Source organism: Neltuma alba, unplaced genomic scaffold, assembly GCF_004799145.2.
Source record: "Neltuma alba isolate B1F8T4 unplaced genomic scaffold, ASM479914v2 tig00012348_pilon, whole genome shotgun sequence".
In the NCBI taxonomy this organism is placed as follows: domain Eukaryota; kingdom Viridiplantae; phylum Streptophyta; class Magnoliopsida; order Fabales; family Fabaceae; genus Neltuma; species Neltuma alba.
The window spans coordinates 485,934-510,743 of record NW_021636857.1 but is presented as its reverse complement, the minus strand read 5'-3'; the positions used below and the strand labels follow the sequence as shown (position 1 = coordinate 510,743).

The 24,810-nt window shown below is 32.8% G+C and overlaps 1 protein-coding gene across 2 annotated transcripts; it reads right to left on the bottom strand.

Annotated features, from left to right (window-relative positions):
• Positions 1 to 12,188: 12,188 nt before the first annotated feature.
• Positions 12,189 to 21,267, bottom strand: LOC114726249 (phosphoenolpyruvate carboxylase 4). 2 transcript variants are annotated; one of them, XM_028912826.1, is made up of 21 exons: positions 21,252 to 21,267; positions 20,889 to 21,077; positions 20,306 to 20,469; positions 20,008 to 20,122; positions 19,787 to 19,864; positions 19,606 to 19,674; positions 19,381 to 19,459; positions 19,216 to 19,292; positions 18,997 to 19,092; positions 18,426 to 18,567; positions 17,526 to 17,654; positions 17,261 to 17,328; positions 16,906 to 17,160; positions 15,857 to 15,982; positions 15,675 to 15,776; positions 15,458 to 15,604; positions 15,194 to 15,292; positions 14,750 to 14,838; positions 14,137 to 14,263; positions 13,838 to 14,044; positions 12,408 to 13,232 (listed from the first exon to the last, which is right to left on the bottom strand). In XM_028912826.1, exons 2-21 carry the CDS (start codon positions 21,042 to 21,044, stop codon positions 12,408 to 12,410), a joined length of 3,150 nt encoding a protein of 1,049 aa, XP_028768659.1. In that variant the 5' UTR covers positions 21,045 to 21,077; positions 21,252 to 21,267. The 2 variants fall into 2 exon arrangements, with proteins under 2 accessions (XP_028768658.1, XP_028768659.1); XM_028912825.1 differs by lacking the exon at positions 21,252 to 21,267 and having other exon boundaries at positions 12,189 to 13,232; positions 20,889 to 21,116.
• Positions 21,268 to 24,810: the final 3,543 nt, after the last annotated feature.

Genomic DNA, 24,810 nt, shown 5'->3' with positions numbered 1-24,810 from the left:
GAGAACAAATAAAAAAAAAAGGGGATAGCAGAAATTTTAAGAAAAAAAAGAAAGGGATTTTAGTGAGAGAGAATAAAATATAATTCATGGCCAGTGCAAATAATTATTGTTCTACATGCAATCAATATGGGTAAAAATAGGAAATTAAAAGTAAATTGAAGTTTCCGACATATATACAAAGTATAAATTATAAAAAGGGCCATCCTTATTACAAAAATTATAACTTCTATATAACATCAGAGAAAATATATATCATATAAGGTAACTAAGGAGAAATTACATTGAACTTGAAAATCAAAACATACTTAAAATGAAAGAAATTCAAATATTAAATAAAAAATTTCATCTTTCTATGTTAAGCATAGTAAAATGATGAGGGTTTGAATCCCGATCCCATACTCAAAAAAACTTTACAGGAGATGCTTCTTGTTAGTTGGGCTATGCTTCATCCTGTATAGTTTAAACTATATATATACACACACACACACACATACACATATATATTGAAATGTTATATTTTGTGTGCGTATATATTCAACATTGTTCTAGATTAGATAGGTAGGGTTAGGGTACAAGTTGGTTGTGTTATTCTTCGTATAATAATGAAGGCAATATGATAGAGAGTATGTGCTAAGTGTTAAAGAGCACTCGCGTGTGTTCCCAATCCCATCCACTTTTCACCAATGAAAAGAATCAAAGAGGAAAACACTTTAACTCCTTTTTGAAAATGTGACATTTCCTTTCAAATCTTCTTTCTTCATTCCAAATACACGGTCCAATTTAATTTAAGGTTCAATTGTGCGTGACAATTAAGAGAAGCAATTATAAAATATTCATATGAACAAAAAGGAATAAATAGGTTGGAGGGGAGTTAAACAATGGCCTTAGCCTTGAGATTCTTCAAAGTGACAATAATGAAAAGGCTTAATTTGAATTTCCTAAAGTAGCTTCGCTTGAATTGAAATAAGAATGCAACTCATATTTCATAAAAATATAAAAGGTCCATCTCAGTATTAATATGATAACTGTTATAAATAACATATTACCTCCGGTCCTAATTATAAAATCTCGTTTGCGGTCTATAAAGAAAGTCTTATAATTAAGACTGGGGGTAGTAAATATTTTTGTATGTGTTTTTTTAATTATAAAGCATAATACGGTTTTGGCAAGCATTTGGATCTAACCTACTTAGATATTTTGTGTCCATGAAATAATGTGATAAAAATGCTTAGAGTAATTAATTAGAGATAAGGCAGGCGAAGTAAAATTAAAGGGAGTTAAGGACTCTGTAATTAAAATTAATTTGTTGTAATTAAAAATGCAATAACTGGATTACCTAATAGACAATGCAAATAGGTTACAGGCATATGTAAAGTATGATGAACGTGGACTTTCTTTTTGTATACAAAGATACAAAGAAACTTCTACAAGTGATCTATAACAGCAGGGGACAATGGGTCAAAAAATTTAAGTTTTACTGTCATCCTCTCTACGAAAATAAATAATTATATACTTCAATGCTCCATTCAAAATAAGCCAAAAAAGGTGAGCTTGTTGTATTCAATTATCACCAACATGGACCCAATTATAGGGGGAAAAACGTTTTTTAAATTGCATTAAATATTTCTTAAAAGATGCCACATATATAAATATGGAAAATGACATTCAAATTCTAAAAGAGGGAATTAATGATAGTTAGTTAGTTACTATATCTAATTTTCTTTTTGAAAAAAGTGAGCTGTAAATAGAAATTTCAAAATTTATATTGTTTAAATTATTATAGCTGCTGCCAAAGAACAAGCTGTGACTAACGTGCACGAAAGTGCTAACCATTTATCATAACATGTGGGTAACATTATCATCCCACACATTCAGGAAGAATTACTCATAGAACAAGGTCAGGCCTTTTTGTATTTAATTATTTTACTTGACATCCACGCAAGACTATATATTTATGTATATATTTATGCAAGAGTATCACTTGAGGTGGTTTGGATATGAAAAAAAAAAAATGGAGCTAACACCGGTGAGAGGGTACACCAGCAAATTAAATATGAAGTCATCTAAAAAGGGGCCAGAAAAGACTGAAGAGAGCACTCAATAAAGTTATTGAACATGGCCTTCTGGTTTATAACCTATCTAAAAATTTGACTGTTGATAAAATATAGTATATAGCATTGTGTGATTCATATAATCAACTCCATCTAGTAAGATAAGGTTTTTTTTTTATTGTACAAGATAAGTTTAGGTGAGTTGAATCTCGGGAGTTTTCCAAGGTCGAGGTATGCATCCATATTTAGAAAATACTTATAGAAGTACTTACAGATTGCCCATTAACAAAGTCCTTATATCGATAGTGGGATTTAAACTCATGATCTTGTATATTATAAGCTAACTCCTGACCAACTAGACCAAGTTTTGTTGGTTGAGACAAGGATTGTTGTTGTATCACAATTTTATTTAAAATTCTCTATGGATTTAATTTGGGTTCTTAATTTAATAAAGGAAAGATATAATCTTTTGTCCCTAGATTTGTGATCAACTTGAATCCAGGTTCCCAGTCTCTTCATCAAGGAATTCTGAGTTCTTGGATTTACGGTCAGTTTTGGTCAAAATTCCTGGAGGTGACATATATCATTAATATGAAATATTATCTAATTGATTATTTTGCATTTATCTTTATTATCCGTTTTCCCCTCCTCGTTCCACATCAGTGTGTTGTCCTTCAATAAAACTATAAACAAAGTTACATGTTGTGTAATGCTTTTATTAGGGGGAAAAATGGCTAAGCAAAAAAGTGTTGTTTTAAAAGGGACTTTAAGGAAAATTAACCGGAAGATGCATTTAGTTCCTACACTTAACTGGGGCTCTCCCTTCAGCCTCTAATATATAAGTTCATTGATACCATTCATCACTTGTTTTGACTTTGATGCTATATGCAAACTTTATCTTTAGTCCAACTTTAATTTAATTTGTATGTTCCAATTGGATAATTCTTTCTTGATCACCCCTCTTTTTCTGCACGTAACCTTGTGTGGCTGCGTTGGAATCAGTTCCCTTTTGAACTCTTAATAGTTTGAAATCTTTTGGACTGTGTCTGGAATCCAAAGTGAGGAAGAAAATTAAAGAGTGTGGATATAAATGAGATTATCCTACTGTTTGGTTTGAAGATTCTACATATAGTCTCGTTTTCTCTTCTCCAAAATGATCTCCAGCTTGTTTATTGTGAATGCATGATAAATAATAATAGTATAGAGGGCACTAGTTTTGATTCTAAATATAAGTTGTAATTACTAATACATATTTAAAAAATTAGTTAAAATTAGCTTTTCTTATTAAGTGTATTTTAAAGTTAATTTTTTCAAGCTTACGTTTAATAATTAATTAATCAAATTTTAATTGTTGTTTGTTGTTTCTCTTTATTTATTTGTTATCTCCTAAAAATTTAATTAGGAGCATTTGTGAAAAGTGAGCATTTGATGATGACAAAGAGGTGAGTTATATAATCGCGAGGAAAAAAAAGAGGTTACTTATATTTTAGATTATGGAACTTAAAAAAATAACCTATATTTTTGGAGCAAGTATTTGGATCCAGAGTCCGAGGGAGTAAATATATTGAGTCTCCATTTTTATTTTTAAAGTTATTAAACCATTTTAAAATTGACCAAAATAAAACTGCAACAGCTAAAAATAAGATAAAAATAAAAAAGGGGGAAAATTATTTTTTTAGTCTTTAAAGTTTTGACTCGCTTAAAACTCAGTCTCTCAACTATGACTCGTTATGACTCGGTCCCTAAAAATTTGACTCACTTAAAACTCAGTCCCTTATCTTTTTTATTTTTAATAATTTTGTCCTTGTTATGACCTGGTTGCCATTCGTACTTCATCTCCAGTCTGAGTTCATGGTAAATCTGAAGCTTTATTTTATTTTATTTTATTTTTGCAATCTTTTTGTTAAATCCGTGTGGAGAGCTCAGCTGGAAAGCCACAAAAGAATTTATAACCTTTTTTTTTCATGTAGGATGGCTTAATGATGACTTGGCACGGGTTATAGAGGACAAGAACAAAATTATTAGAAATAAAAAGGATGAGGGACTGAGTTTTAAGCGATTTAAATTTTTAGGGACCGAATCATAACGAGTCATAGTTGAGGGATTCAGTTTTAAGTAAGTCAAAACTTCAAAAACTAAAAGATTAATTTTCCAAAAAAAAGAAGTAATCTTTTAACTTTTTAACTCACAAATATTGATTAGTTAAGAATATATGCTTTACAACATGAAGCGATGAAATATGAAGGAAATATTGGTAAAACAATCCTCATTTGAAAATTTAATTGGCTAAAAGGATTTGAATTTAAGCGTATGAAATTATGATCCGTGAGTGTAACATATCTTTTACTGTGTACAAATGACTTCCGCATTAATGATTGTTTCCACATCATTAATGATATGTTGCATTCACATATTATAGTTACACTCGCTCAATTTTAGGTTCTTTTAGTCAATTAAATTTTTGAACAGGAATTTTGTTTACCAATTTTCCTAAATACAAACCATTTAAAGACATGTCATTATTTTTCAGCAGCAGAAAATTTAACCCTATTGCTATATCAAGTCGGCCTGAATTGATGCTTACACCCCGGGGATAGTAAGATTTCTTATAATTTATTAGTAATATATATAATTATCATTTGGCAAAAAAATTAGAAATATAATTATTATCGGTGACAGTAAACATGCCCTTAACAGCCAAAGGCTTAATTATAATTGAGTGTCTCCATCTCCAAGAATTACAGTTGCTGATATTAACATGAGAAAAAGAAACCTTCCCCAAAAAAAAAAAACAGAAAGTCACTAATTATATAAGCTGAACCTATAGTCATTACCACAACAACCTTAGGTGTAAAAGAATATTATCGAATCCTAAAAGCAAGCAAGAATGTTCACAAATAATTATTCAAATGTTTCATCAAACGCTGGACCATAATATCCCACCATGATAATAAAGAAAAGAGCTAGAGTACAGGTATTTACATAAATCTCCTTAATATCGATGACACGTTCCACTTAAAAAGCTCTCCCTTTTAACCCTTTCAGTGAATAAATAAGTAATGCTTTTTCTTGTTTGCCTTGATGTGCAAAAAGGAGATGTGAAAGTGGTGGTTAGTGATAACAACATAAAGAGAGTGAATTAACACTACCTCATATTTTTAAGTACAAGAGTTATTTGACTAATTTAAATAGATTAAAAAATTAGTTAAGTTAGTTATTTGTAATAAATAGGTGTTATCTTTTTTAAAATACACTTGCTAATCATGTATATTAGCTAGAACGATCATTTGTTAAAACCTTGAACATGTATAACTATTACAAAAGATAAATATGAGAGACAAAGTGAATTGAGATTTTATATTTAGAATCAAATAAAATGTCTAATCAGTTCTTATATTGAGGATTAAAGATAGTATAATGTACTACTTAATTAATTTAGATAGATTAAGAAAGCCAGATAAAATAGTTGATCATAATAATTTTGATATTATATTTTTATAATATACTCCTGTGTAACACTAAATTATATTACCTCCAGTCTTTAATATAAGATCTAATTAACTAGTTTAAAAATATTATAAAATTAAATTAAATCACTTTAAAAATATTTATATATTTTTTTGCAAACTAATTTATGTGAGTTATAAAGTGATATGTAATATAACGATACACATAAATCATAAGTTAAGTAAATTAGATTGCAGCAAATTAAACAATAAACATGTGAGACAAACTAAATTAAGGTCTTATATTTTAAGATTAAATCCAATTCCCAACTAGTTCCTACATTATGAAGGGGGAGAGAGTAGCGTTGTGTGAAAATTAATGTACCACCTCCAATCCTTAATATAAGACCTCGTTTGACTTTTATTTTGGTCTTAAATATAAGACATCAATCTACTTTGTTTCTCATATTTATACTTTTTTTTTCCAAGATAGTTTTTCTAATAATAATAGTTATAACCAATACATTTGATTAGGAAAAATATTTTAAGAAAAACAATACCTATTTATTACAAATAACTAACTTAACTTATTTTCTTAATCTCTTCAAATTAGTCAACTAGTTCTTATAATTAGGACTAGAGGTAGTATATATATACATATGTGTGTGTGTGTATATGGAGTCTCTCCCAATAGTGTAGAGACACATAAAAAGAAGGCAGAAAAAACTTGTGCACAGCTTTCCTTTTCGATCCATGTCAGAACGGCGCACTTATATGAAATTAATGGTTCAAATGGGACTTCTGTGCGGCCACACTTATGAGTTGATGTTATAATAAAGTGAAGCACCCACTCATCCTGTCATGATCAGTACGTGTTGGTTTTGTTGTGTCTGCAATATCTCTCTAAGTGCAAACTTTCCCTCTCTTTTTTTCTTTTCAATATATACGTTGCCTCCCATTCATTTTCTCATCAACAACTTCCACAGCCTTCTAGCCATAATAAAGCTATACGCCAAAACTAAATATCCACCTTTTATTTCATGCAATAATACCATTATTGCTTGAACTATATATGTATGTATGCATCAGTTTTTTAGTTTATCCATAACCAAAACTTTACCACTCACGTAATATGTATTTTTATGTACTTTCTTTTATGTGATGTGGTGTAGTTTGAATTATATGCTGGATTATTCTTTTAACTCGTTTGTTACATATGTGTGTGTTTAAAAGAAGCGAAAGTCATTTTTCAATACCCAAAATGTAAGTGAATGAAGTTTTTTGGATTGTTAGAGGTATATATAATCAGTTTTGGATAGTGAAGAATACAGAACATCATGTTTGATACGTCTCAAGTGTATGATCTCTATCTCAGGATGGAATTTTGCCAGTCCCATTTTCAGAAAGAAATTTCATTTGGAATTTGAGTTCTCATTATTATTCCTATTCAGCTATTCTATTATTGGACAAGATGCCACACACACTTCTAGGTAGCTAGCATCAATGTTGTTTTGGGGAAAAAAACTGTTTTAAAATATACATCCAATCACCAGAAATATAATGCCTCCCCTCTTTAATATAGGAGTAATTTGTAGATATTAAAAAATTAGTTAAGTTAGTTACTACCTCTGGTCCTAATTATAAGATCTCGTTTGTAGTCTACAAACAAGGTCTTATAAATAGGACTGGAGATAGTATTTAATTTGTAATAAGTGGATGTTATCTTTCTTAAAATACAGTTATTAATCACGTGCATTGAAATTACTTCTTAACAGAACTCTTTAACATACATGCAAAAATTATCATATGGATTATTCGGGGACAAAGTGATAAATAGATATTGAGGATAAAATAAATTAGAGTTTTATAGTTAGAATCAAATTAGATATCTAACTAGTTCTTATATTTAGCACCGGAGGTATTATTTTGTTATTATCTAGCAATGATTCACTAGAAATATAATTGTAAATAAAGTGAATTACCACCACCAATAATAAAAGCCTTGTACAATATAATTGTACTCTATTTAGGACCAAGTCTGCGAATAAGCCGTTAATGGAGATCTATCAATTACTAACTTCTTTAAGCGTTCTTTTTAGTCTCCCTTTACCTCTTTTTGTAGGGTTAAATAAAAAATATCTTACCCCTCCTTGGTGCTTCCACCGACATTTTTGGCGCATAACCAAACCATCTAAATAAAGCAAACCACAATGAAATATTTTTTTTTTATTGGCTGGTCATCAATATGACGTATATCTTAGCACAAGACATTACATTGTTCGAGTAATATAATATGAACATCAATTTTTGTGCAATAACGGTTGCTGATTTGGACTAAGCAAACACAATAATTTTCAGTTAAGATCAACGTGCGTAATAATTATAATTGCCTTGATGAGTGATATTGGACATATAAGACCAACCAGCTTCCATATCCACAAGATGTGCTAATTTTAGCAATAAACCTAGCTAGCTAAGTGAACACATGACTTCAAGTTTTCAACCAGAGACCAAATTTAAATCAATTACACTATATATCCTAGTTTGACTTATTACATATCCTCTTAGGATCATCATTGTAATATTAGAGGGTTGGCCATAACCCACCAATATGTGTTTTCCTATAAGCCATTGTTAATGCATGTGAAAGGGAGAAAGTAATATAAAAAATTAAAAAAATAATTTTTTTTCCTATTTAGCAGGAAGAGTATCAACCAATTGCTTATGCCATGTTCTTGCTTTTTCTCATGATCACATGTATAGGTTCTTTGAGTTAAATTTATTTATTATAAAATATATAAGAAGTTATATTTTTCATAAATCCATTAACAACAAATACATGGACCCCATGTTCAAATCCTCACTGGGAGAGATATACACATTTAGAGCCCGATAGTCTTGAACAAAATTATTTTTAATAAGAGGATACCTATGCCTACAAAAAAAATTTATATGGGGGCCATTTAGTTGGTTTAACTCTTAATCATAACCACCAAATTAATCATACTAATTAATTAGCTTCCCCAAACATGATAACATAGGGCTTAGTTGTTTTTGTTCTTTATTCCCTTGCTCCCAAAATAATTTATAAAATTATTTTTTGGAAAATTTTGGAAACAAAAAATTGTTTAGAAAATAATTTTTTAAAAATACATTTGGAGAAAAAAATAAAAAATCACACTTGATAGGTAATAGTTGTCATTGATAACGATAGGTGGTGGGTATAAAAAAAAGAAGATTTCTCCAATTTTTCAAAATAAAAAAAAAAAAAAAAAACAAGATAATATGGAAAAGCTGTTTTGATCTTTTATTTTTCAAAAACATGTTACTATTTTTTTGTTTTGCAAAACAATCAACTAAAAACAAGTTAACAAAAAATTGTTTTCAAAACAAGAAACCAAAAAACCCACCATATTATTTCTGATGTGTTATTATTGGACAATTCATTTTGGTTCCTTTTCGTAACGAATTTCCCTTGTTTTTAAATATTGTTGCCATGCCAAATGATAGTTCATTGTAGGATAACAGGGTTTTCTTTTCTTTTGTTATGTTTATTTTTCTGATACCTGAAAAATGAAGCAAATATTTTGATTTCAAGCAAAAAATAGTGTAATTAAGAGTGTTGGTGTTGGTAGAAAGGGTTATATATGCTTAAACATGATTTTTTGGGTTCAAGTCCATATAAATACAAAAAAATATCTTAAAAAAATTAAGCTAAACTATTTAGACCCCAACCAAACCTAAATCTATTTTTTGTTTTTTGTTTTGCTTAACATATATATCTTTCTTAGATAGCATATGTATCTTTCTAGTGGAGGCAGTCTTGTTCAATATAACTTTAAATATTGGATGGCTTCTTAAAAAAATAAAAAACCAAGAAAGTCATGTAACTAAACGATGATCTGTTTAGAGAAAGTGGTTTCTTTTATAAACTATATAAGGTTTCATGAAGCATTATCTATGATTCTGCAGCTTAAAAAATAAATTAATGGAAACAGCAAACTGAATTCCTCAAATCAAAAGACAGTATTTGGATTAAACAGTAGTTAACTGATGAGATCATACAAGTTTTTTTTTTAATTATTCTTGTGAATTGATATTAATTATTTGCATATATTAGGCTTGGCCGGACAGGCACATGATAATCAAGTACCTATTAGTGAACAACAAGGACAGAAAATAAAAGGTGGCTATGAAATATCATTATCCTGTCTCTGAACATAGATCCTTTTTATTTGTTCACTAAAGAAGAAAACAAACTCTGAACCCAGATCACTTACTGTGACACACTAAAGTTAATGGAAAAATTTCAAACCTTTTAAAGTGGACACAAACAGCAAACACGTTGGTCCAGATTCACTATCATTATCTTTCTTAATTTCTTCAACTTGCGTTACGGTAGTACTACTTCAATCTCCCATATATTTTCTTGGACCCCTTCAAGCATATCTGAGAGAAGATCCTTTTTCGCCATAACCATTATCATCCCCACAAGCACAATATGCAATATTTTTTGACTAACCAGAAGAAAAGAGAGAAGATAATTGAAGAAATGTTCAAATAAATTAAAGCTTTCCTATCAAAGTTCAAGTGGCCAGGATAATATGGAGTATGGGAAGCATCTAATGTTGCTTCGTGATGTGTTTTGCTCGAAGAAACAAGGTGGGGTCAAAGACACTAGAAGTAGGACATACAATATGAACACTCATAGTGGGTTTGGTCATCATTCTTCTTTATTCAGACAAAAACTCCACTCTTGCTAAGTCATGCACTCTTTCATTTCTTCTTCTTCTGTTCTTGACTTGGCACTATAAGGTGATGATAGATAGTGGAATTGTGCTCCCATTCATAGACTCTAAGCAAGTTAATATTCGTTCATAGAGGATTGCATTATTAAGAGTGAGAAGGAATTGAAACTGGGGTACCTTTCAAAGAAGGGCGCCTGTGTGTGTAGGATACTGGATCAAAATTAAAGTGGACCCACATCAGTCCTTTCGGTTGTCTTGATAAGCCTGGCGCTGAGCCTACATGTTAGTTTTCTTTTATTGGCTGTTAATTTTGTTTATATCAGAAACTGAGCAAATAATTATCAGCTCATCAAGTGTTTCAACTTTCAAGGTTTTAACAGCAGCGGTTCCCAATGCAGGTCTTTCTTATCACATTCTTGAATGGACTATGTATTTTGAGCTAATTTAAATAACTATTTCTGATGAAAAGATTGATTTGTTTATTTTTCATGAACTAAATATATTTGAACTTTTAAAAGAATCTTCCTGGTTACGCAATTCATTGATCTGGTGCATCTTAAAAATGCAGCTCCTACCTTTATGTGTTCAAGTTAGGCAGGTTGGCACCAAGAGACTGAACTTCAAACAGTGCATTTACAACCCATCTTTCCCTTAAAGTGGTAAGGGAAGTCAGAATCTACAAAAGAAATGAAGTGATTGAACTCCCTGAGAAAAATTACAACATCCTAGGACAATGCTGGGTATGAGTCACCATATCTAAGCCCTGTAAAGTGGAAACCACTATCTGAGAAAGCGAGATTCTGTGGTTTCCAAAGGGCAAGTTTCAACTTTCAACTATGTGTATCGTCCCTTAAAGGCAGCCTGATTAATTGAACCTTACTTGAATGCAGAAATGTTATATGCTTTAAGCAACAAGAGGCATCTTCTGGATTTTGAGGAAAAAGAGGGTGAAAAATCATATGAATTGTTGGAGACAAGAATGTATAATTCAGGGTCAGTCGGTCAGATTCTGATTTTGTGGGGAACAATAATATCTTTTACAAATTGAAATGAAAAGGCGAATATAATTATGAAAAATTGGAAATTACAAGCCACAAACATTACCTCACTCACCATGCTCATTGATTACTATATTTCTAGTAAAAAGCTTGCAAGAGCAGCTTTTACTTGTTATCTCACATCCGAGGCTTGTAGCTAGTGGAGACAAGGTGCTTGAACCTTGCCCTCTTCTGTCCTATTGATAATGAGCTGAATGAAGATGAAACAATAACACTTCAAAAATGAGTAGTGAAACTTCGAAATTAATGCAAATTAAAGCACACCACCAGTATCTCAACCGAAAGTATATCACAGAACAATGCAGAATCATTTCCAGCAAGTTGCTCGTTTGGTATATACCTTTGATCTACTTCGCGCCTGTAGTGCTGTTTGTACAGAAGACAACAGTCACATTACTATCGTTACAGCTTTACATTATTAATTGTCTTGTAACCGTTCTTTCTGAAAAATTTGATAGCAATCGGAGAAAATTTTACATTGATGGAAGACCTCAAAAGATAGCAAGGAATTTATTTAACTTAAATATGTCAGTCAATTGGTAAGATTACTAAGTTAACCATTGCAGATATTGACTGTTCAAAACTAGTTTTGCGGAAGGTCAGTTTAGGCCTTCTAACTGGCAGCCAAACACACAAGAAATCATCATTTGAATCTTGGCTTTTTGCCCATGCAAATTATCGTTTAATTTTCAGGATAATTGCAATAAGGTTCCAAGGAAAATATATTAACAAAAAAAATCTTGTAACAATTAAGCGACTCACAATAACAAGTTTTAAAATGAAAAATTGCTCTCTTGTCATTAAGACTTTTTAATAATTATCTTCCTTCTTGGGACCCACAGTAACTCCCTTTATTTTCCTCTACCGGAGAAAAGCACAAAAAAGTGGGGAAAACAACATCACCACCATTCATCTACTACATCAGCAATAAGAAGCAGAACACCCAACAAAAACTTGTTCCTTTCCCTATACGCTTAAACGTGTTCTCGTCTTTATATTATATACATACATTTGCTTTGTATACTAAAACTTCAAACCAGTCATTAAACATGCTAGGTTGAGTTGACTTTCAAACGGAGAGTGTACATCAAAGTTCTTTTTGAGTTAACCAGTGTTCCTCATCCCAGCAGCAATCCCGTTTATGGTGATAAGCAAAGCATCTCTCATTTTATGGTTGTCATCATCACGTCTAAGCCTCTTCAGTATCTCCACCTGCAACATGTTCATGGGATTTAGAAAGGGAAGTCTATTCTCAATTAGCCTCCTTAGGCTCCTATTGTTCTCCTGAAGTTTCTCATGTCCACTAACAACCAGTACAAACTTCTCTGTTGTTTTGAGCTCCTCCCTTAATTCACGGCCAAGTTCTTGCCTCTTTTCTGACACAAGGACTTCATCATAGTGCTTGGCTATAGGAATGTCTGCTTTCCCCAGAACCATCTCTATAAGGTCTAATGTACATTGAAAGAAAGGCCACTCTTTGTACATGGCTTTTAGCTCTTCAGTATATCCTCCCTCACAAGCACCTTTTAAACCTGCCCCAACTCCAAGCCATGCTGGAAGAACAAATCTGGTTTGAGTCCATGCAAACACCCATGGTATGGCACGAAGATGTCCAATTCCTTTTGTGCTCTTTCTTCTTGTGGGGCGACTTCCAATGTTAAGGAAGCCAAGCTCTGCTTCAGGTGTGGCTTCGTGGAAGTAGGCAAGGAATTCTGGATTCCCATATACTACATTTCGGTAATATTGGCAGCTAACTTTTGAGATATCTTCCAAGAGATTACGCCATTTTTCTTCTCGGGGAGGGAGAGGTGGACGAAGGGTTGCAAGTAGTACAGCTGTTGTGTATATCTCAAGCTGTCTCACAGCTATCTGTGGCAATCCAAACTTATTCTGTACCATCTCTCCCTGCTCAGTAGAACGAAGGGTTCCCTGCGATGTGTCAAGTAAAACACAAGATTATTCTAAATTTTAGAGCACTGCTGGTAATTAGTACAGTTTACTAAAAACCAAATTAGTGGCTTTCAAACGTTCCATGCAGCTCGATAGGACCTCTTAGAGGCAGAAATGATCCTTGGAATAGGAGTAGGACCATAATTTAAATTCCAATCACAGTTGAACAAACTCCTTTTCAAAGTAACCTTGTCAATTATTATTTACTACGGATATTTTATGATAAGTGGCCTAAAAAATGACGGTTTCGGTCAGTTTCAAGTAAAGAAGAAATTCCATCTTAGAATCTCATCGTTCAGAACAATCAAGTTAAATTTCCAGCGATGTGAACTAAATAAAACAAGCAAACATGTCAAGTTTCAAAATTAACCTTTACTCAACAAATGACTATAGTAAATCTGCATCAATAAGGTTCCAACCACTGAACATATCTATGCGGACTATATCAATGTATCAAAAACTGTCGCCATATAGTCTCAGTTTAACCCAGCTGAAAATAATAAGAACATCTCTGACTTGCATTCAAATTTGGAACAAAAATGAGGCTCAAATTTAGAGTTCTGAGGTCTAAATGTATAACTCACCATCACAGAGCCAGGTGGCTGGGACTGAATAGCCATATATGTGGGGCCTCCACCACGACCAATACTCCCTCCACGGCCATGGAACAGAGTAACTTTAATGCCATACTCATTGCAAGCAGCTACGACATCTTCCTGAGCTTTGTAAAGTTCCCAAGCAGCAGTGAATCGCCCAGCATCTTTACCAGAATCAGAATACCCAACCATGACCTTCAAGTAGAAATATATAGTACAATGGTGTGAACTCTTCATCACATAGTCATACCACAAATTTATGAAATGACCCGCAAATATAAAATTACCTCTTGATGGCCATTATGATTCTTGATAATGTGTTCACGATACCAATCAATTGATAAAAGTTTTCGAATAATTGAACCAGCTCCTCTCAGATCCTTCACAGTTTCAAATAGAGGAACAACCCGCAGTCTAGAAGAGACACACAAGACACGCATGTCAAAAAAGATCAAAACATTGTAACCGCATTGCAATTTGTGTAAAATGAACATTTTCATTGTAACCCGCATGTCAGCATACTAGTTACAGAGCAGTTTCAAATTTTCTTTCATAGAATCTTTAACTTTTTGCCAACTAATGAACAACAAAAAATGGAGCTACATTCTGTTCAAAAAGATCAGACAAGTACCACCGTTTCATCACTGCCCACTCGCTTCACTAACACTTAAGACAGAAAAATACCCCAACCTTCTTGAACATGACAAGCACACAAACATAAACCAACATTTACATCCACTACACACACACACACACAGCTATCAGTTGATATTTATTAACCCATTTATTTCAACTCTTCAGTAAACAGGAAAAAAAAAAATCCTCAAGCATACTCGTGACCAGATCAACAGAAAGATAAGTTTTAGCTATATGATAGGAATGCGTAGGTTCCATACTTACGTTCCACCAGGACATGCTTTTCCCAACTCCCCACTAACAGTAAGCCGTGCATCTTTCTGTAAAAGCTCTACTGCAAGAACGTCACTCGCCTAACAATAAAGTGATGTTCAAAAATCAAAGTGTCAATCCATATTACCAACTTACAATTTTTGAAAGCAGAATGTTTATGCTTTCTGGAAAATTTTCATTTGCATGTTTTAATCCATTATATCTATCTCCATAAGCTTGAGATGAAAATGCAACAAATGATTTTGTAATAAAAATTCTCAAAACAGAAGGACAGGACATCAAGAATCACTTTTCTAACAAAAGCAAACACTAACAAAAAGAAAAAAGTAGGCACCGACAATTGTCAAAGAACTTATCTAATGTCAAAGTGCCGGGGGATATTAGCATCTAGAATTGAAACTGCACAATTTTAAGACTAACAGCAATTAGTCATACATTTGAAGCCATTGAAATCACATAGGCTCCAAGTGAATCACTCCCTAGCTCGGCTGCAATTCTGAAGGTATCCAAGACTTCTCTAACATCAGGAGGAACCTAAAAAGAACAAATGATGATTGTGATCATTATAAAACCAAGATGTGGCAGATAAATAAATAAACCATGTTAAGAACTGTTAATCAAATTTAAAAAGAAAAATAACAAATTGAACAGGGTCAAAATGGTTTAAAATTATAAAGGTAATGTGGAATGCCATCTCACTTCTATACTGGGAGGAACAAGTGGCCTCTTCCCTTTCAGTTCTCGAGTTAAGAAGTCCAGTTTCTTTTCTTCATCCCATTCACTATAAGTTCCCATATCCAAATATTTGGTAATTGCATCAAGTGTCTCAGCATGTCTACCGGATTCCTGTCATATTCCTCGTTTAAGTCCACAACTGATCATCCAAGAATTAATAAGCAACCAATATAAATCAGACCTGACGCAGGTCAAGCTTCATCAACATCATTCCAAAGGTAGCAACTCTTCGGATCAGGTCAGCAAGTCGACCATCAGCTAACACCCCAGATCCACATGATTGCTACACAAATTAAAAGTTTAACACTGACTACAGACAACCTTCCAGTAAAGGGGGGAAAAAAGAAGGGGGGGAGAGAGCACCAGAGATTCATAACAGAGGAGCAAAGGTTCCAAAAGTTGGTCGGTTGTTTCATAATAACTTGAAGGATCATAATCACATGGATTATCCTCAAGAAGAAGCTCCAACCGTCTACGACTTTTTAGAAGCTGAACACGAGGAACAGAATTCAGATGCATTTACAATCTTACAAAAGAGTGATCAATCTGAACTACCAATGAAAATTAAAACTCAGAAAGTCTGGGTTTCATTATTTCATAATATTCAGAAATGAATTAACATCAGAGGCCCATCTATGACAAGTTCTGCTAATCAAGATTACTTTGCCACATCATAAAGCATGAGTGCCAGTATTTACTCCATGAATCCATGTTACACTACAGGCAAATATATTTGCCGCACTATAGAGTTATCAAAACAGATGGATTTATCGATATATTCTTTTTCATTTTGAAAAGAAATAAGCATTTGCGAGCCCTAATAATGCGTACGTATAAACTTTTGTACAACAAAAAGCCACTGTTCTGAACCCTGTTACTCAACAATTAAATATATATCAACTCGATCAAATTATGGCTGCAGAAAATGACATCAAAAAATATCAGTTATAAAAATTCTCATTAAAACATACATTCCCAAATGCTTCTTCCCAAGTCATTTTGATGCCCTCCCTTCCAATCCTCAAAGTAAAAAAATAAGCTAACACATGAACAGATAAATATAAGAGGCAAGACAGCATATTATTCATTTATTTCACCACTATTTCACACTAATCCACTTTCTAAACAGTATTGTTCAGACTGACTTTACCTTTCAATTTCCAGCACCTCCTTGACCCAACACAACCATAAATTTTAAGGTAATTCACTTATTTCATTTTCAAATCAGTGTCTAATGTGATTCATTTGAAGTTATCGTAGATATTCTGGAAATGCAATGAATATATCAAGCATATACCAGGTCCAAGAAACCAGCAGCACATCATTTATCTTGAACAAATACCAAACAGTGAATATCAGCTTCAATAGTCAAATCTGAAGTGCTTGCTGATGAAGTAAAACAGAACAATTACCTTATCTTTTACATTCCCGAGGACAACCCTGTAAGGGGCAATTCCAGGAAGCTGAGGCAGCTTCGGCTCCAAAAGCTTCTGAAAACTGGACCTTCCTGTTTGGGAATCAGCATAAAATTTCCTTGGGGTGTGTGGTTGACTAGAGCGTAGATTTGTAGACACTTGAGAAGCGCTCAAATTTTCTGAACTTGCTGCTGATGCATGACTGTTATGATTGTCACTCTTGAATGTTGCACTAGAAGAAATATCACCATCCTACGATGAAAAATATATAGGTCATCTGGGATTACTATGGTCAATTATTTGTATTTCTACACTGATAATGCAACTGTAAAAACAGACCCCACAATTCTACCTCATGATTCAGCGGCATGTAATCTTTTCCTGGAATATCCAGTCTAGGATACTGAGATTCACCATTTTCTGCATGAAAAGATAAACAACACTGAATCATTAATCTTAGATATACCAAAATTGATCGACCTTGGGGATTAGAACAGGGGCTGGCGGAGCATATAAGTTAGTTATATCCCATATATTGGCATGAATTAATTAGTCTAATTCCTATTCCATGAAGGGGGAAAACTAGATGACGCATTTTTGGGTATAATTATGTGTACCAGCACAAGAGGGTAAATGAGCTTTAGCTGGAAGTTGTGTTGGAAGTGGAGCTTGTTGACCATAATGTTTGGGTTGACTTCTATTCATAGATTGATTCCAATTCTCGTGGCTATCCTCAGAGAGAGCTTCTGGAGAGGTAGAAGTGAGATCAACCATTAGAATTAGAAGTAGATTAAAAGTATCAGACATGTCTTTAAGAATATAACAATGGCAAGCCACGATCTAGGTGAACATTTCATAAAGGTGTAAGCAGCTGATTAGGACATGTAAGGTGCTTAAACAAAACTATATTCAGAAGATGATGCATATGCTTCCCAATGCATTACCAAACATCGTAGCAAAGTTACAGTTCATAACACACTGACATATTGTGCACATCCTGGCAATTGTTAATGAAATCAATATTGGATCACTAAGATGGACCCAAGATTTGAGACAGTGAATTGGACTTGAAGATTAAAAGACTGACTATTACCAGTCGGGCACGAATTACTTCTATTACCAAAACAAGAAAGTAAATATATAGCAGAATATCATTCATTAAATTATCAGATATTAAGAATTGGGCAAATTTGATAACAGAACTTTTCTGACCTTTTGTCTGTGTGCCTCTGTCCTATTTTCATTCCTAAAGTCCATAAATTAGTTGTTATAAAGAACATGCAATGACGTTAACTATAAATATTTAGGCTCTGAGGAGGAGATCAATAAATGTCTCTGTTCATATGATAATCTAATAAATCAGATTATCAAGGTCCATCTGCAATAATTCTATGAAATCAAATCTTCTTGAGCACAAACATTCATTGGCCACATATAAGAAATCAAAGATGAAGCTGTGTCCCAATGCCATCAGCATTGAAAAGAATATCACCATATATAAAATTTAATAGACAAACCTTCTTCCAGAATTGTATGCGCCAGCCTTGACAAATCATCACTGCACCGATTCATAGACAGCTCAAATCTAAGGTTATCAACTTCACGAAAATAGAGGTCAATCACCATCCATTTTGATAAAAGTGCAACATCTTTTGTGACCTGAAGGAAAGTGAATAGCCAATTTAAACCATTGCATTAGGAAAATTTACATCATTCAGAAAGATTCACACTCTGCTATGAAGAAAATTATGATGTGTCAATTACAGAGTTCAGAAAATTAGTCAAAGAAGTAAATTAGCCCACCATTCTGAGCAACCAATCCATGAGTGGAAAGATAGTAATTTACATGGTTAGCAGTTTAATTAGACATCAAACTTTTTTTCCTGGATGACAAATGCAATGGAATGTTCTAACTAATCAGTTGTAAAATTGTTCTTACAAAGTCAACTCTGCTCACACTACTAGGAAAACATCTCAACCCATGGAAAAACACTCTATAGCTGCTGGGAGACAAAAACAGGTAAGACGTACAGTAAAGACTAAAGAGCTGAAAGGACATTAAAATTAAAATTACAATTAAAAAAACACCTTTGCTGTCACGTTTGGGTTTCCATCTCTATCACCCCCCATCCAAGATCCAAACTTTATAGGAGTACAAGTTAATGGAAGTGATTTTCCTGTATGCTGCAGTACACAACAGATTTATTGAAAATCTTAAAGAGGGAAGAAAAAGTTTGGGGGCGGGGGGGATTAAATAAAGTACTTGTGCAAGTAATCTACAAGATGAATGACACAAAATGAATAGACCTTCTTTAAAGCATTGCTGACTCGACGTAAATAATGAGGGACTGCTTTCCACAGTGACTGCTCCACGATATTCAAACCTGCGGAAATTGAAAATATATGATAAACTATTATTTTTCTTACAATAAACCTAAGCACAAAAGCTGACATAGTTATCATGCAGTTTACCAGCCCTAGCCTCATCAGCCGGTGTGGGTTTTTCGCGCCTAAGCTCATCTGTCTGCCATATTGAAGTTATCTCTCTCACCTACCAAAGCCATAATGATTTATAAGAATAAAAAAAAGCTAGAAATAGGATTTATACTATTCGTTTCACCTTTAGAAAGATGATCTTCTACCCTCACACACCACTGTGACTTTCTATAGAGTGAAAATACTGTCCAAGAACCTTACCAGATCTTCAATCACCATTTCTCGATCTTCAAAACTAAGATCAGGTCGATCATTAAGATCCAAAAGATGCTGCATGGAAAGAAAAGAATTAGGATGCAAACCAAAAATTTTATATGATATATGAGATTTAAAGTTCAAGCCTCAGCAATTTTATTAAGGCCAGACTAAGACCAAAACTCACAGAAATTCTGATGTGTTTGTATTGTAAAGTACGGCGATTGATTTGTGTGGGATGGGCTGTAAGAACAATTTCAACCTCCTGCAGAAATCAAAAAAAGATGGAGGAGAAAAACTTTGAAAAATACAATAAACTGAACAGAGTGAATCACCATCCTTTAACAACATTAAGTTGGCAAGAAAATAACTGCCTGCCAAGCAAATACTTAAGGCGTCTGATCAGACCTGCTTGCAGACTGTGTTATAAAGCTCGTCTGGGGAAACTCCACTCTGCAGCAGCTGGTTAAATGTGTCATCACAAGATTTTGATAAATATGCCACATCCCGTCCTTTACGAACCCTGCACAAACAAAATTTCCTACCTTGTCAAAATTGATTGGGGCAGTATTTTCAGTATGGAAAATCATGTTACTCGTCTTCATGTTCACAACTAAAAATGATTTTATTATAGTTTCAAAGCGAAAGAGACAGAAGAATCATAAAGAGAGTCCAAGAAAAGAGCATCATATCGTAACCCAATTACCTGTGATGGGTTTCAGCTATGCCTGTCAAAGTAAGATGATGACTGAAGGCACGAGCAAGAGTCAGAGCTTCTTCTAATGTCATCTCCGATAGCTCTGAAGCCAACTGCTTCTCGACCAGCTCGGCCATGTCCTCAATCCCTGCCTGCCTCATATTACAAGCACTCTGGACAAATAAAGTTCACATTATTGCTAGTTGCAACTCGCTAGCAAGAAGTATAGAGAAACCAACGATAATTTCACATCAATAAAATGACTATATATTATATAAAGATTTCGCGATTTAGGACTCCAGAACTACACAGAGTCAACTTCGGTCCTTATGGATTGTTACTTTAGGCATCAGTTGAGCTTTTCATTATACACCAACTTCCATGCAACAACATGAAACAATAAATGCATTTCCTACTCAAACTTCCTTTTTCTTAGCCCACTTTCTCAGCAACCAAAAGAAGGCGCCATATATATGAAGTCAAAGAAAACCCAGCAGAACAAAAGGACGATATTACAAAACAAATGCTAAAATCATACAGCTAATAGACTAGATAGGAGGCCAAGCAAGTAGAAAAAGGGGCAGAGGAAAACCTGAGCAAGAACTCGGATTTTCTCCAGTTTCTCCATGAACGTAGTTCCAACTTCTCGCTGCAAGACGTCGTTGAGCATATTGCCGAGCAATCTACAGTCATCATCAAAGCTCTGAAACGAGATTTCCTCCGCGATATCGTCCGTGTTATCGGCCATTTCCACTCAGCCCACCAAAGCACCAATCCAAGACTGAACCCCCACGAAAAAAGGAAAAGTAAAAAACAAAGAGGTGAGTCAGTGAGTGGACTGGACTCACTGGAGACTACAAACACAGCGAGGGGAAAAACCGTGGGGCCAATATTTGCCGCAAAAAGCTGCCAAGAAACAAACAACAAGTGGCAGCAGGAGAGAGAAAGAAGGAACCTTTGGGCCAAGCTGCGTGTGAGACTAACAGGAAGAAGAAGACGAGAACATTGACGCACAAAAACTACAACTTCACACTTCACAGCCACCCCCAACAATATATAAATATATATGTGTGTGTGTGTGTGTTATAATATGACTTTACTCTGCTTCGCTGCCACCCCAAGATACAAGTTTCGATGCTACTTCATGACGTCTTCTTTTCACTTCTACATGCCAACAGTTTTTCTTCTTTGCTACCTGCCTACATATTCTATCACTGTCACAGGTAAGATTGTATATTTAAATTTTTGTTTGGGAAACAAATATATGTAAACAATATAATTTACTAAGTGCGTATCTAATCTGTGACCTCTGGTGCAAGCACTGAGGCACGCATGGCATTAAACCACTAGCATATTAGGTACTCCTTTGGCTCCATTCTACAGACTAGAATATTGATTGCCTTGTTTATCAAGAGTCAATTTTAATGCAAATAATTAAAAAAATTAAGAAACCAATACATTTTTTTTATAAATAATTAGTTTAACTAGGTTTTTTAATATTTGCATATATATACACACACATATATTCATCGGAATACAGTTGATAGGAGTGTTAAAATGAAATAAAGTGATTGGCCTTTTGGGTGAAAATCACAAGTTATTAGTGAATTTTGTATTGGGTTTGGTGAGCTTTTCCCAAAAGAGATTTTTAATTTATGGTAATCACTACTCATGAATCATGACCAATAACATATAAAGAACCAATTGTGATGAACTCACGGATCAAAAAGCAGTACTACCCTCATAAACGCCCTTGTGAAGCTCATCTATCACATATGGTGTTCAAAACTTGGTTTCATTCACTCCCCCAGTCCAATACATGAGCAATAACTAACAAAACACCTAGATAAATAGGGGTTAAAATTAGTTGAAATAATAAATATAAAAAAATATAGCTTTGTTTATGAAAATGTGAGCGAAAGAAGATGGGTAGGAAAAAAAGATAAGAGAGTATGAGTGAAAAAAAAAAAAAGGAAGGCATGTAATTATTAGGAGTAAGAAATTAAAAAAAATTCATTAAATTTTTACAACAATACAGAATGCTACTTATATTGGATTGGAGGGGGCATTATTTATTGGGAAATCACACGTAGACTTGAAAGGAAAAAAAAAAGTGAAGTAATGAGAGGTTGTAATAAAGTTTTGGGGGGAATAACTTACAAATTTAAATTTAAATAATTACAGATTAGATAATTTTAATTATAAATAAAATATTTTAATTTTCAAAATCGATACCTTTTTGAAAAAAAATCAGGACCTAATTATTATTAATTTTTTTAAGTTAAATGTAATTTTCCTTATCTATTTGTCGCCTCTGTATTTTATGTTCATGGCGGCCAATATCATAATCACTTTAGGATTACAATATCTAGCACGTCACTTTAAATCTTTGTTTTTATTAAGCTCAACGTCGCTTTGTCGAATATGAGATATTGTGAAATCATACAAAATTCCCAATATTGATTCTGATTATGTTAAAGACAAAATTATAATAATATATGGTTTGAATTTATGGGGGATAAATCCAATTTAATGTTTAATTAACATAACTACATAAGTTTATAAATTAATTTTGTCCAACCTCCCTAGTCTGATAGAAGTGAAACAGATTGTATTAAATTACACTGCAAAGTAGGTCTTATATTTAGGACCAGAGGAGTATATTGTTTTACTTATTAACACATAGTATATTAACAAATAAAAAATATTTTATTATGTATTTCTAGATGAAAAATGGAATGGGTTGAAATAGAGATTTGCAGTTCTAATTTTACTCAAGTTTAGTCCTTTAATTTTAATGCTGTTAATCTTGTTTAATGGAAAATGCTTACTCATAAAATTCACATGTTGACTCTACAATTAAATAATAATAATAAAGTATGCTTAAATTTTAAGATATAAAAATAATTATATTGGAAAATTAAATTTTAGGCTATGTTTTGTGGTGATGGTGGTAGAGTTACTATGTAAATTTGCTAAATCAACATTTTTTGCTAAATGAGACTTTTTTTTGTCTGAGATAAATGACATTAAGATTAAAAAATTAAAAATTATACTTTATACAATTTAGTGGACTAAACTTAAACTTAACGTAAACCTAGAAAATCGAAAATATACTTTAGCCAAAATATTATTATAACACATCATCAAATTAATCCAAATGCTTCAACACCTATGTTTTCTAAATAATATTTTAAGCTTTCTAAATAAGATAAATTGTTGTTGAGAGGGCACATTTAAGATTATTTGACTCCAATGTAATTTCAAGAATTAGAACACACAAATCATGGTATTTGGCCCCCAGTATGCCCCAAGTTGAAACCCAAAGGCCAAATCAAATAGCTCCAAATTAACATATTGCCAAAATAAAAATGAAACTAGGTTCAGCATTTATAATTTTTTTATTATTTATTATATACAAATCCAAATGGTTACCTTTTTTTTTTTTAATTTTCTAATGCTTTTCAGCTATCAAAGAAAAGAGAGAGAGACTGGTGGGGATGAGTGGGAACTTTAAAATACCATCTACATTTTAATAATATTTTGCAAAATTTACGTTTTTTCCCAATCTCAAGTTGATTGAAAACTATTGATATCCTTGTGATCCTCGAAAGGACAATTATATTAAAAATAATTAAAGAGGGGAAAAAGAAAAGTTTGCAAATAAAAAAAAACGTAAATGAAATGAAAATTGAAGAAAGCGATGGAAAGCAAAGCAACACTGGAATTTTATTTTATTTGAAAGGAGAAGAGAGAAAAAATAATAGTAAAATTCACTTGTTTATATCCATCTAAAACTTAGATTCTTTCTTCCTATTTTTGAAAGTATCAATAGCTCTCAAATACATTAACAAATCTCACATATTTTTTATTATTAAAATTTTTAAAATATTTTTCATGAAATGATTTAATTAATTTAAAGTAAAGAAAATAAATCAAAATAATTTGGCAACTATAAAAATTACATCCCTCGCCATATCTTTCAAATTTTGGAGAGGACAGTCCTCCTTTTTTTAGTTGCTATCCAATTCAATCCCATCTTATTTTTTTCAGGAAAAAATAGAAGTATATTTAATTTTTATAAGAACTATTTAAAGGCAACAACTTTTTAAGAAAATAGTTCTACCTAAATTGCACATAAAATTTTTCTATGATTATAGCAGGCCAAAAGTATTTTTTTTATAATTTATTAAAATTCCATTGAATTGTGAATCAATGAATCCACAAATATAATGGTGGTTGCTATTATGTTTTTATATGACAACAAAAATTCAATTAAATTATCAATATATAGTTGCGTTGAGCATCCCTCTCTTCCCCCCCCCCCCCAAAAAAAAAAAAACCTCTAGAATAAAATCACTTGAAAAGGTTGACTCAGGAAGACCCTGCCATTGGAAGGATGAAAAGTGCGATGATGATGAATCATGGTGGTTACTATTAAGACTGTTTTTATATGACCAATAATAATCACAAAGTCACGGATGGAGGATAAGGATGAGCATCCTGTAATGATA